This window comes from Coregonus clupeaformis, chromosome 5 (genome assembly GCF_020615455.1).
Source record: "Coregonus clupeaformis isolate EN_2021a chromosome 5, ASM2061545v1, whole genome shotgun sequence".
Taxonomy (NCBI): Eukaryota; Metazoa; Chordata; class Actinopteri; order Salmoniformes; family Salmonidae; genus Coregonus; species Coregonus clupeaformis.
In genome coordinates, this window is record NC_059196.1 from 8,346,003 (window position 1) to 8,360,654 (window position 14,652).

Consider the following 14,652-nt stretch of genomic DNA (forward strand, 5'->3'; position numbering starts at 1 on the left):
GGTAGCGTTATCCTGGCATCCGCCAAACCCAGATTCGTCTGTCAGACTGCTAGATGGTGAAGCGTGATTCATCACTCCAGAGAACGCGTTTCCACTGTTCCAGAGTCCAATGGCGGCGAACTTTACACCACTCCAGCCGACACTTGGCAATGCACACGGTTATCTTAGGCTTGTGTGCGGCTGCTCGGCCATGGAAACACATTTCATGAAACTCCCGACGAACAGTTCTTGTGCTGACGTTGCTTCCAGAAGCAGTTTGGAACTCGGTAGTGAGTGTTGTAACTGAGGACAGGCGATTTTTACGCGTCACGCGCTTCAGCACTCAATGGTTCCATTCTGAGAGCTTGTGTGGCCTACCACTTTGCAGTTGAGCCGTTGTTGCTCCTAGATGCTTCCACTTCATAATAACAGCACTTACAGTTGACTGGGGCAGCACTAGCGGGGCAGAAATTTGACGAACTGACTTGTTGGAAAGGTGGCATCCTATGATGGCGCCACGTTGAAAGTCACTGAGCTCTTCAGTAAGGCCATTCTACTGCCAAAGTTTGTCTATAGAGATTGCATGGCTGTGTGCTCGATTTTATACACCTGTCAGCAACGGGTGTGGCCGAAATAGCTGAATCCACAAATTTGAAAGGGTGTCCACATACTTTTGTATATAGTGTATATTGAAAGCAGGTGCTTCCGCACGGGTGTGGTTCCTGAGTTAATTAGGCAATTAAACATCCCATCATGCTTAGTGTCATGTATAAAAATGCTGGGCAGGGCATTATTTTGGCTACCACGACTACGCCCTCATAGGATGACAATGCCCCCATCCACAGGGCACGAGTGGTCACTGAATGGTTTGATGAGCATAAAAACAATTTAAACCATATGCCATGGCTGTTTCAGTCACCAGATCTCAACCCAACTGAACACTTACGCGAGATGCTGGAGCGGTGCCTGAGGCAGTGTTTTCCACCACCATCAACAAAACACCAAATTATGGAATTTCTCGTGGAAAAATTATGTCACATCCCCCCAATAGAGTTCCAGACACTTGTAGAATCTATGCCAAGGTGCATTGAAGCTGTTCTGGCTCGTGATGGCTCAACGGCCTATTAAGACACTATGTTGATGTTTCCATTATTTTGGCAGTTACCTGAAGCTGTAACTAGTCTAAATGGGATTACAGGCCTGATTGGATTAACTGTATTCCTGCACAAGTTGTATGGAAATCTGTACTGGGGACAAAGAGACAGCTAGGCTGAAAGCCAAGTGATCTCATTATCCACTTATGGGGAGGTCCTCAGAACCGGTCACTTTTCAACTGCTCTCTAGTCATGGCTCGGCGGGCTCTCTCTACTGTCCTGGTATGTATAGGCTACAGTAGAGTTGAGTGGAGCAATAGGAGGGCAATGCAGCAATGGGGGGGGCAGTGCACTAATGGGAGGACATGGCATCTCTGGATTCACTCAGTTCAGCTGCCGAGGAGCATCATTTGCTAATCCACACCCAGATAAAGAACAGCAAGGGCATCTGCTGAGAAATGGGAGCAATGCTTGAACTAATCAAATACCCTCCGAAGCAATGCTGCTTGTTTGTTGGCCGTGTTTATGTTGACAAACGGGAACTGGTCTAGTTATAAGTAGATCTCCTGTAGGGGATCCTGATGTAATTCCAGACAAGAGAACCAAGAGGGATGTAGGCTACACAGTCATGTAGAGGCCTTTGGAAAAGTGGAACATTTCCCACAGTCTGAGATGCTGTATCTATTCACACCCATTCCTGGGCCATATTCATAAAACATCTGAGTAAGAGTGCTGGTCCAGGATCAGTTTGGCCTTTTAGATCATATTAATATTATATGGACAGGGGGACCTGATCCTAGATCAGCAGCTTTATGTCTATAGGCCCTGATTTACTCCACATCTAGTGATGACAAAGGTACCGTGCTTGTGAGGGCGGACATTTCACTCCATAAGTTTAGACCATTAACTCTTGTCCAATTAAGCCATTCATTACTCACATAACTAGGACTGAGTCAATGGTGTTAATAAGAACCCTGAACATATTTATCAACACAGTAATGATGCCACATATCCATCCGTTTGAGTGTCTTTACAAAACTCATGCCACATTACCAATCAAATTGGATGTTGAACAGAGTTTGGGTAATAAAATGCTAATAATAACTGACAATGGCCTTTGTGAGACCTTGGATATTTTAGCTGAAATGATTTCAGGCTCATGTACTGTGTGACTCAACTGTTTATCATAAAGGGCTACGTGTGATTCATCCTTCCAGGTCATTACTTTACGCCTACACACGTTATACTGGTACAATAGAAGATCCGCTGATGTCCCTATTTAGGCTGTTGTAATGGAATCTCAAATAGTGAGCTGTGTTTTGGGGAATGACAGTGCCTATAATTCAACCATGGACATACACTACCAGTCAAAGGTTTAAGAACACCTACTCATTCAAGGGTTTTTCTTTATTTGTACTATTTTCTACATTGTAGAATAATAGTGAAGACATCAAAACTATGAAATAACACATATGGAATCATGTAGTAACCCAAAAAGTGTTAAACAAATCAAAAATATATTTTACATTTGAGATACTTCAAATAGCCACCTTTTGCCTTGACAGCTTTGCACACTCTTGGCATTCTCTCAACCAGCTTCACCTGGAATGCTTTTCCAACAGTCTTGAAGGAGTTCCCACATATGCTGAGCACTTGTTGGCTGCTTTTCCTTCACTCTGTGGTCCAACTCATCCCAAACCATCTCAATTTGGTTGAGGTTGGGGGATTGTGGAGGCCAGGTCATCTGATGCAGCACTCCATCACTCTCCATCTTGGTAAAATAGCCCTTACACAGCCTGGAGGTGTGTTGGGTCATTGTCCTGTTGAAAAACAAATGATAGTCCCACTAAGCCCAAACCAAACTTTTGACCGGTAGTGTAAATATATTCATCATTGGATTCAACACAAGAGTATGTAGTCAGATTATTTGAAAAAAAGTAGATCAAGAAATACTCATACACAAGTTGTTCAATAAACCTTTTTAATCTCAACAGCAAGTTAGCTTATGTGTGGTCAACATCAATGAAGGTAAATATAAAATTGGATTTTCTAAAGACAGGTGTTTGTCAGCAGGAGGTGCAATTATGATACTGAAACACATCCACTACTAATCTTCATTATGTTCATTATATCTTCTGCTATTACTTAGAAATATTGCTATAATACTTTTTAAATGGCATATACTGATGGACCAAAAAAGCACTGTCAAGAAGCTAAAACCAAGAAGCTCCTAACTCCACATGGAGTGGTTGGACAGGGAAACTTCTGAGGGGACTTTGGTTTTGTACCTTTGTAAAACCTGGGTCTACTTATTTCCGGAAAGGATACCCCAAAATAAAAACAGAACAGAATTAAAACCAGAAATAAACGCTAAAAGTAAAAAAGGCACACTGAACACTATTCACGCTCAACACAATATTTGTTGCATCTTGAGGGCATTCAAGAGTCTCTAAACCCCTAATTTGTACAAAGCACAATGTACAACCAATAGTGTTATTCTCTGGTCTTTCTTTGAAAAGAACCAAATGTTTTGTGTCCATTTATTGGGATAAAAGAGAGCGAATGGGTCCCTCGCTTTTGTTTTAGTCTCCAGGGGAAGCAGCAGACTAGGCTAAACACCACTCCGACTACCACCATCACCACATCGCTCTCGCTACATTTCCTTTTTACCTCGTAAAAGTGCTCCAGTAATTCAACTTCCACAGACACTCCTGTAGTCTAGTCTATGGCAGTGTCTCAAATGGCAGCCTATTACCTACATAGTACACTATTTTGACAGGGCCAATAGGGCTCTGGTCAAAAGTAGTGTACTATGTAGTGAATAGGGTGCCATTTGAGAAGCAGACTTTGCCTCTGACCTCGACCACTTCTGTTTTTCCTCCTAGTTAATGAAAAGTAGAGTTTTATGTCTTCGTCAGAGATCTGTACGCTTCAAGTAGATTCAAAAGTGAAGTGTTCATTCTAAGCTTGTTGTAAGAGAGCCATGGTGAAACTAAATTAATCCAGTGTCGGGTGACTAACGTTCTGTTCTTACGTTGTTGTTGTTTTACTGCAACCTTTAGGTTAGAGAAACACATTCCTTCAGAAACCCAGTAGGTATTTAGGGCTTTTCCACCACAGAATCATGATTAGACATTTTACATATCAACACTGTAGGCCCACATCAGCTGTATACCACAGGAGGTATAAGGACACAATCTGGAGATAAAACCCTCACCTAACACAACACTAGTGCAGCAAACTGATTTGATTGGACTTAACTTGACTTATTCCTATTAGCTCCTAGTGAAGCAAAGGGCCTCACAAACTGATTTGTGTAGAATGTTGGAAATAACTACCCAATTTAAAAGGAACGTGAACACAAATCATGTTTCTCTTCATTAAATATTGATTAGAGTGCTGTTTTTGTCTTCCCTTTTATCTGCTGCGATGGGATTGGTGGGGGGATTATCTCCCGATTACATCATCACGGTCTATTTAAATGTAAATGATGAGCTGTCACTGTGGATATGTTGGTTGTGAGTCATCATACTGGAATTCTCCCGAAAAAAGTACGACTTTCTGGTGAGGAAGGAGCCTGTGTGGCTCCCCAGTCCCAGATGGATATATTGCTTCAATATTGCCACGATAAAATATTGACGAACACTGCACTTATCAAGCGCGCATTAATTCATTACTTTGTCTCTTGTTCATTTTTTGTTTTACTACGTCAAACACACAACGTGTTTTTGAGAGTTCTTGTCCTATTTCGATACAAAATAGCATTGTTGTCTTTTGGATTGTGCTTTCGGTAAGCCAAGTTCCGTTGTCCACGTCTTCCAAAAATGACCAAACTGTGCTAAGTCTTCTTGCATCGTCCAGCTCTTCTTCTCGACGAGGCCGCTGCGGCTGCAGTCAGCTTTGAGGCAATTGTGTTCCTGTGGAGCGATATCACTTCACACGTGACACCCCCATCATAGCAACATCCATCCATCCACATATACCCAGCCAGCCAGCCATGCTGGCACGCCCTCATCAACCAGGCAGCCAGCAGGTCTGGGTCCTAGCATAGGGCTGATGGAAACAGAGGAGTAGGAAGAAGGGAGATAGGGAGGATTTTGGTAGAAAGGTTCTGAGGTTGGTTCACCACAACAAAAAAATAGTATTCATTGATACAAAAAAACACTTTCCCTTTCCCCTGTACCTTGACCCCCAACTCCACTCCATCACATCTACGACATAATGCTGTGTAGGTTTTCAACTGTCGGTAATGCTGCTTTCTCCCCACAGTTCTACCGGCTTCAGTTCACCAGTACGAAGCCGTGCTGCGAGTCTACAGTCTCCATCATCTCGCTGTCCAGAAAGGAGTCCTGGAGCTCGGCGGGGAGCGCCAGCCCCTCGTAGCCAGCCACAGGGGCCTCTCCTGGGCCAGGCGGGTGCGGCTGCCCGGGGTCCAGGGGGAACTCGTATTGCTCTGGATAAAGTGCCTCTTGGGGGGAGTGGAACTGGCCCTGCTGGTCACACAGCTGGTAGCTGTATCCCAGGGCCTCGGGGTGCTGGTTCTGCAGCTGGCCGGCCAGGCTGGGGTGCATGAGTATTGGGCTGAGGTGGGAGTGAGGGTGGGGGTAGTGTTGGGCCAGGTATGGGTCGTAGACCAGGTTGGCGCTAGGCTCCATGAGGGGGCTGAGGGCCTGGGTGTAGGGAGGGGAGGCCTGGGAGCTGCCCTGTTGCTGGTGGGTCCCAGCCATGGCCCCCTGCTGCTGTGGAGGGGCCCCTGGGTCCCCTGGAAAGGAACCCTCCACTATCTGCATCTGGTTGAAGTAGGTTTGGAGGTGGGTCTGCTTCTGGAGGTACATCCTCTTCTGGTGCAACCTGAAGATATAGCGATATAGGTTATAGCGACAAGCAGGAAAATAAGATGACGATGGGATCCGTTTGATAAGTGTGAATAGTCTAATAATGTACCTATGCTCCTGTAGCTGTTGCTCTAGACTCCGAGGATTCTCCTTACAGAAGAGCTGGCAGCTAGCAGGACTCACATTAGCCATAACAGTAGCTTTCTGTAAGGGACAGAGAGGGGAATTTGAGGGATTGAATAACTATATCTGTCTCAAATGTGCCATCCAGAAACATTGATAGGTATAAAATGACAATGAAATTTAGATACAATCTTACAGTAATGCATACAAACTAACAACATATTATTAGTCATTGTTTTATTGTAATTGATTACTCCTTTAATAAATATTTATATACATACAGTATAAAACAGATTGAGTGGTGTATTAGTACCTGTAGTCTGTGTGCGAGATATTGTGTCTCCAGGCTCTGTCTTCGGGACAGTAGAGGTTGGGCGCCACCATGGTATAAAGCCAAGTTATCCTCGTGCTTGGATGCCTCCCCCTGAAAACACACAACACACACAGAAGCATTCAGAGGTTACACTCACAATCTCACTGGGTTACAGACGAAAAGCAGATCAAATTGTCAGCGGCCAAATTTACCGGGCGAAAATAACAATCCCGTTGCAAAATGATGCTTTTTATTCATGAATGGAAATATCAGTCAATGGAAATACATTTGACCGTCATGCTTATCGGTCTGTAGGTAAATGTAGCTAAATTTAGGGGAATTAAATTGGGCGTGTGTTTTTTCGTTAGTCATTATATTTATCACACAAGCATAGTATACACAGGCTATTTTGAGCAGAATATCCCTTGTCAGACAACGGCAGAGCTGCTGCGGTTTCTCAAGCTCGTTGCTGCTGGAGTGAAACATGCTTTTATAAGCCCAGTCATTGCACAACAATTCTAAATGCAATCGCTTGTTAAAAACAGTTTTGATCGGCATGATTAAAAAGAGCTACTATTTTTATTTCTCAACTGGTAATTGAAGCGCGCCTCCAATTCCCCATCCAAGTGCAGGCAACAGTAGGCAGGCTATCAGCGCATCAACCACCACTTTGCAATGTGAACTGGAGGTCGTAAGCATTTTGAAAACATATACTTAATTGTTTGAAACCTGAATGTTTTACGTCATATTATGAGGTATGTCTTACTTTGCTTCAAAGTAGACTAGGCAAAATCTGACCATAGAAACATGGAGGCAATTATTTTATAAAGACTTCCTCATATGCCATTGAAACCAGCATTTCTCTCCTGTTCTACCGGTTTTCATATCAACTTTATTTCATTGTCCAGAAGCCAAAGGCACAATCCTAGTCATATTAGCAACACATCCTAGTTGTTTCATCTTTAGATTCCCCCTCATTCTAAGATTTTCATCACCGTCACATATGGAACCGCTCGCATCAGGTGCGCTGTTTAGAATGGTGTTTACCCGCAAACTTTATTTGGCCAAATGTTTGAAATTGACGTTTTATTGGCTGCTTCATTACAGGAGTTCTGTTAAGATTAATTATCATAATATAAACTGGATTTCTGTCATTCTGAGCACCGTGGGTGGATGCCCTAATGGGTTACGTACTCAATGCATATGGGTCTGGTACATTTCTCAAATGGCCGGTAAATTAAAATCTTCCCGGTCACGTTGTCCGCCGCTACATTTTCCTAACAGAAACCCTGACGCGGAGGCGCACACACACGAAAACACACACTCACACAGCTCCACTGAGTAATGAACTCATTGCCACTCTTGTATACAGGGCCAGTGTGTTGCTGTTGTTGTTGTTGTTGTAGTATTGTTGCTGACTGTGAATAGTGATTGTATGGTAAACAACTATAGAGACCTTGTGGACAGACAGGCATGCTGCCAATCAGCACTTAGACCACCAGGGCTTTGTCCCAAATGGCACCTATTCCAAATCCCTATATAGTGCACTATTTTTGCCCAGAGCCCTGGTCAAAAGTAGTGCACTAAATAGTGACTAGGGTGCCATTTGGGTCGCAGACTAAGCCTCTGTATGTACCACCACAACCAACCAACCAACCACACACACAGGCCTTGTGTTGACACGCAGCAACCACAGGACGCACTGTTCTAGGGCAAGGGAGCTGGATGCAGTCACACAGTTACTTCTAAGATAACTCTATTGCTTTTCTCTCTCACAGGCACGCACACACACACTCTCCCTCTAACCTCACTCTCTCTCCCTCTTTCACACACTCTCTCTCTCTCCCTATTTTTATGGGCACCCATTACTATGGGCAGCAGTATTACCTCAACAATGACTGCATTCACTCTGTGCAGCACCAGGGGCTGACTGACAGTCAACAAGGAGACAATTGGCTGCCTCTTCGTCCCGACGGACCATTATATAACCAGCCTTGTCTGTGATTCACCGGCTGGCTGGCTAATGAATCGCTGGTGAGGTCAGGAGATGTGCTGCTGGGTGGGGTCTCTCGCTTTCGGTCTGCCTGTCTGCCTGTCTGCCTGATCCTCTCCTGACACTGTGGAACCAGTACTGACCTGCAGCATGGGGTCCAGCAGGTTCTGCAGGTTTGCATGGGGCCCCACGGTCCTCATGGAGGACGGGTCCTCCCCGGAGCCCATCTGCTCGTACATCTGTTTGTTCAGCTCCAGGATGCCTTTGGTCCGCGCCAGGTTCTGGAGATGCTGCCGGAACGCAACCAGACCTGACAACATAGAGTCAGGGGTTTTAGCATCCAAACGAATCGTTAGAACCCGGTTCCCTTGCATCTATCCGACTGAAATTACATAGCTATCACTTCTAGCCTACCTCCTCCACCGCCTGCAGGGAGAGAGTATGTACGTCATAAGTGTGTGTGTGGGTGGTAACATTTTGTGTGTGTGTGTGTGCGTGTGTGTGTGTGTAATGGTGGTTGTAATAAAAACCTATCTCCGGCTCCTAAAAGGCTGGGTGACTGTTCCTGACGGCGTGAACCACGGGACCTGACTCATCCTAATGATAAGGCTATATAAAGATTTGAGAAGCTTCTCCATGTCTCCACCTTGCAGCTGCACGAAGAACCCAGCTGCTGATTCTAATGGCTGTTTGAAACGTCAGTGAAAGAACTGGGGCTCTGGTGACTCTTAGCTCCTGCTGTGTGTGTGTGTGTGTGTGTGTGTGTGTGTGTGTGCGCAGACTGAAGAGGCAGCTGGGGGGAAAAAAAACAACACACACACACATCTCCTATATACGGTGAGGGGAAAAAAGTATTTGATATCCTGCTGATTTTGTACGTTTGCCCACTGACAAAGAAATGATCTGTCTATAATTGTAATGGTAGGTTTATTTGAACAGTGAGAGACAGAATAACAACAACAAAATCCAGAAAAATGCATGTCAAAAATGTTATAAATTGATTTGCATTTTAAATGAGGGAAATAGGTATTTGACCCCTCTGCAAAACATGACTTAGTACTTGGTGGCAAAACCCTTGTTGGCAATCACAGAGGTCAGACGTTTCTTGTAGTTGGCCACCAGGTTTGCACACATCTCAGGAGGGATTTTGTTCCACTCCTCTTTGCAGATCTTCTCCAAGTCATTAAGGTTTCGAGGCTGACGTTTGGCAACTCGAACCTTCAGCTCCCTCCACAGATCTTCTATGGGATTAAGGTCTGGAGACTGGCTAGGCCACTCCAGGACCTTAATGTGCTTCTTCTTGAGCCACTCATTTGTTGCCTTGGCTGTGTGTTTTGGGTCATTGTCATGCTGGAATACCCATCCACGACCCATTTAATGCCCTGGCTGAGGGAAGGAGGTTCTCACCCAAGATTTGACAGTACATGGCCCCGTCCATCGTCCCTTTGATGCAGGGAAGTTGTCATGTCCCCTTAGCAGAAAAACACCCCCAAAGCATAATGTTTCCACCTCCATGTTTGACGGTGGGGATGGTGTTCTTGGGGTCATAGGCAGCATTCCTCCTCCTCCAAACACGGCGAGTTGAGTTGATGCCAAAGAGCTCGATTTTGGTCTCATCTGACCACAACACTTTCACACAGTTCTCCTATGAATCATTCAGATGTTCATTGGCAAACTTCAGATGGGCCTGTATATGTGCTTTCTTGAGCAGGGGGACCTTGTGGGCGCTGCAGGATTTCAGTCCTTCACGGCGTAGTGTGTTACCAATTGTTTTCTTGGTGACTATGGTCCCAGCTGCCTTGAGATCATTGACAAGATCCTCCCGTGTAGTTCTGGGCTGATTCCTCACCGTTCTCATGATCATTGCAACTCCACGAGGTGAGATCTTGCATGGAGCCCCAGGCCGAGGGAGATTGACAGTTATTTTGTGTTTCTTCCATTTGCGAATAATCGCACCATCTGTTGTCACCTTCTCACCAAGCTGCTTGGCGATGGTCTTGTAGCCCATTCCAGCCTTGTGTAGGTCTACAATCTTGTTCCTGACATCCTTGGAGAGCTCTTTGGTCTTGGCCATGGTGGAGAGTTTGGAATCTGATTGATTGATTGCTTCTGTGGACAGGTGTCTTTTATACAGGTAACAAGCTGAGATTAGGAGCACTCCCTTTAAGAGTGTGCTCCTAATCTCAGCTCATTACCTGTATAAAAAGACACCTGGGAGCCAGAAATCTTTCTGATTGAGAGTGGGTCAAATACTTATTTCCCTCATTAAAATGCAAATCAATTTATAACATTTTTGACATGCGTTTTTCTGGATTTTGTTGTTGTTATTCTGTCTCTCACTGTTCAAATAAACCTACCATTAAAATTATAGACTGATCAGGTCTTTGTCAGTGGGCAAACGTACAAAATCAGCAGGGGATCAAATACTTTTTTCCTCTCACTGTATACATTTTAAGCTCTCTATTAATTAAGTTACTTTCCAGGGTGCTTCTGCTGCTGCTACGGGATGAAACATTAAACAAAGCTATGTGGGCCAAACCTTCAAAGCGCAGTCTGATTCACAAAATGAATCATCAGAGTGAGAGAGAGAGCGAAAGACAGAGGGGGTGGGTGAAAGAGAAGAAAATAAAGCGAATGAGAGCCAATTTCAGCTTGAAAGTGTGTGTGTGCAGGGGTGTGAATGAGCTGCGGTTCACAGGGGTCTCGAGTCGTCTGTGCGATGATTAGAGGCCGAGACCTTGATGATGGCGTCTCTCAGGGTCCTAATGTTCAGGGGTTGAGGGAGGAAAAGATGCTCAGGTGGAGACCTGATGTCAATTGTATTTTTCATTTAGCAAATTACACCCTATTCCCTAGTATATAGTGCACTACTTTGGAGCAGAGTCACACCAGTTGTCTTATGAGACGCAGGCTGACAACAGAGAGAGAGGTGGAGAAATGTTGAGGGAAAGAAGGAGTGAAAAAGACATGAAGATCGAGACGGAGAAGGAGACGGGTAAAGATCGAGAAAGAGACAACCAGTGGATCTCACCTTGTGTGAGGGAGGTGTCGGAGGCGCGGCGGCCCTCCCTGAAGCTGATGGGCGAACGGTTGTGGGCCTCCCTCCTCTGGGAGCTCAGGGCCTGCATGGTGGGCCGCTGGCTCATGAAGGGGCCCTGGGTCATGTGGGGCCCCGAGTTGTGGGTGTTGGCCAGGACCACCTCGCTGAGAGAGGGGGCATCCTCCAGCAGACCCAGGTCACTGTGCAAGGAGCCCATGTCGTAGCCCATGTCAGAGTCCACGCTGCCCAGGGATGGGTTGTGGCCCATGGTTAACAGTTTACCTTTTGGTTCACAGCAATACAGGAAAGCAAGGGTTCATTGACAGTACTACTGGTGGATTGGATATTGTTATAATTAGGGTCACAGGTTTTTCTGGGTAGGGCTGGCACAATTATCATATAACCGTGAACAAAAACCTATTTTTGTTGTTGTCATAATCGTTTTCATACATTCACGTTATGATAAGAGGGGATTCAACTTTATATTCAAGTAGATATAGTTTACCCAATAGGATTTGTTCATTTTTACATGAAGTGGGTAACGTTAGCAATACTTTTTTACAAGCAGAACGGCATGGTCGGGAGGAGATCCAAAAGTTCAAAGCTGTAAAAACCAATAGACAAGGGTGTCACTAAAGCTGTGTTGTATTCATTAGGTATGTGATAGCTAATTTTCAAATATGCAGTAAGATGCATTACAAGCTAAAAAAATAAATACAAAAATAAAAGACAATTATGAATATAACAGTGGCCATTTGCATGAAAATTAATTGATACTCCAAATTCCATAATCATCACAGCTCGTTTTCCGGGTAAGGTCGCTGGTCAGGAAAGATTCCCGAGGGGTATACTACAAAGCAAGATCAATGACTTTGCCAGTTAACTTCCCAGAATATTCTGAAATAACTATTTATTTTTTAAGAAAATAAGTATGAAATGGGCATGGTCTAATTGCCTCAACAACCAAAACACATTAAGTTCATCTTTCTTAAATTAACCAGAAAATCAATAGTTATTTCTGTTTTTTTATCAAAGTTAGCTGGCTAACTCGTTGATCCTGCTTTGTAGTGCACCCCTCTGGCCTCAGATAGATATAATAAATAAATACCAGTCAATCCACTCATTCATCCATCCATCAATAAATGTGGTGCCTTTAAAATAACAATTTGCACTGGAAGCGCACATTTTCACCATTCACAAACGCAATACTTGCTGGCTTAGCAGATCAACAACCCATCGTATGAACACAGCCCTATGTCCTCTATCTAGGCAATGACCTATATGATTCTCTAATGTCCCAGAGCCTTGGTTCAGTTCTGACCTTGGTTGATGACGGGGCCCAGCTGGTTAGTGACCTCGGACAGGGTGTGTCGGCGCTGGCCGAAGCGGGCCGTCTGGAAGGCGGAGAAGAGGTGGGCGGGGTCGTCCTCGGCGTCGGGTTCCTCAGTCTCTATACCCTCGTCGATAGACGTCTCCATCATGTTACTGGGTGACGACACGCTGGACTTGCGCAGCACTGTGGGAGGCAGGGGGTCCAGCATGCAGCCATTGACCTAAAGGCAAAGACAGGGAGAGGCACGGTGAGTTGCTTGCTGGAGCAATCCATTTATGAAATGTATTTCACAGGGACAGTGTACATTAATCATTATTGCCCTTTCCACATCAATGCTCAAGTGCCAGCTGTTAGCAAAATAGCTCATTTTCATCCATAGTCCCTGGGAACTCGCTATAGAGTTGGGGATCAAACTGGGTTACCAACCCAGACTCTCAGGGCATTATCTCTGGGGAGCTAACGCGAGTTTCCAGCACACAGGCAAAGTTACTCATCATGTGAGAGGGTCTCACCTAAACACCTCCATTACACTTTGGTCTCCCCAGTTAGCTCCATTCCTACATTTCTACGGGGCAGCTTGAGACTCTGAATGGGACCTCCTTCTCTGTCACACACACACTGCCTAAGAGGGTGAAACCATTCATCAGGACATGGCTCCTCTCTCGGTTAATTCATGACCAGGCAGCTTCCCCCTAATGTACACATCCAGAGGGTCCTCTTTACTTGTGTTATTGGAGTGGACAGCTCTGGACCTACAGAAACATACAATCTACTGCAAGGTTTGGGGACTGGATGGGTAAACAAAATGTGTCTGCCATTTCTCGCTCTCCCTCTCTTTTCCCCCCGTTGCTCAGACACTGTAAGAGGGGAGAGGGGAGGAAGTCTGGTATGCATGCACAGGAAGTGTGCTTTGGCCGAAAGCGCAGCGAGAGACTCTCCCACAGACACAGGCACACTGAGACACAATCAGGCTCGCTCATCAAGCACACACACACGTATCTCGCTCACAGTGTCTCTCTCACACACAAATGTCTCCCTCCGACAGAAATCTCTCTCGCACGCACACACACTGTCTCTCTCACACACCCCTTGCTGACACGGATCATCTGGATGAGTTGCCGGGGAAACCAGAACCCTGGGCTCCTCCAGTCAGAGCTGCTTTGTACAATTCCTGATCCCAGTCTCCTGAAGCGTGCTAGGCCAGGAATGCTGCCTGTTACTCAACGCACTGGGGAGGGAGAGGGAGAGGGGCTGGTTGCTCGAACCCAGGCCACACCAGGCTATTTCTGCACAATGCCCTACTGCCTAGTGTGCATCCAAAAGGGCACACTATATCCTATTTAGTGCACTAGTTTGACCAAAGGTAGTGCCCTAATTAGGTAACAGGTTGCCATTTGGGATTCATTCCTAGTGCCTACAGTGGCTAGAGCCAGCAGGGGCTCATCAGGAGTGAGGGAGGGCAGAGGGAACGGCCTCAACAGGCAGCATCCTGGTCATGTGTCCTGCTGGTGTTCCTGCTGCTGCAATCATGCTAGTTCCTTGTTCTTGAGGGGCCACGCTGTGTTCACTCACCGAGATAACACTTGAGCGTTGCTTTGATATAATCTCTTGCAAGTCTGCTGGTTACACAGCATTTTTTATGAGGGTTAATATATCATTTTTAAGTATAGTTCGTCAGTAAATAAAAAAATAATAGGTTGTAAAAGTGATAAATAATTAAGTGGTCAAAATAAAACTAGTATAGGGTCTGTGCGTATAAGGCAGCTGTTCAACACACAGAAGCAAGCAGGGGAATGGTAGATTGCTCAACGTAGAGTGCTGACGTTGGAGTGAAGTCGAACGCTAAAGCCTGGCCAGGTTGGAAGAAAAGGTCACAGTCCGGCACAGATAAAGACATACTTAGCAGAGCGGGAGGAGGAGAGTGAGGGAGACAGTCTGGATC

The 14,652-nt window shown here is 45.3% G+C and overlaps 1 protein-coding gene across 1 annotated transcript in view; it reads right to left on the reverse strand.

Moving 5' to 3' along the window:
- Positions 1-3,037: 3,037 nt before the first annotated feature.
- The window catches only part of sik2b (salt-inducible kinase 2b), a 66,364-nt gene continuing 54,749 nt past the window's right edge, over positions 3,038-14,652 (reverse strand). Inside the window, exons 10-15 of the mRNA XM_041873792.2 lie at positions 12,699-12,930; positions 11,369-11,659; positions 8,481-8,647; positions 6,345-6,455; positions 6,018-6,112; positions 3,038-5,924 (exon numbers count right to left, since the gene is read on the reverse strand). Of these exons, the coding sequence (XP_041729726.2) occupies positions 5,354-5,924; positions 6,018-6,112; positions 6,345-6,455; positions 8,481-8,647; positions 11,369-11,659; positions 12,699-12,930 (1,467 nt within the window). The 3' untranslated portion in view covers positions 3,038-5,353. The remainder of the gene's footprint in view (positions 5,925-6,017; positions 6,113-6,344; positions 6,456-8,480; positions 8,648-11,368; positions 11,660-12,698; positions 12,931-14,652) is intronic.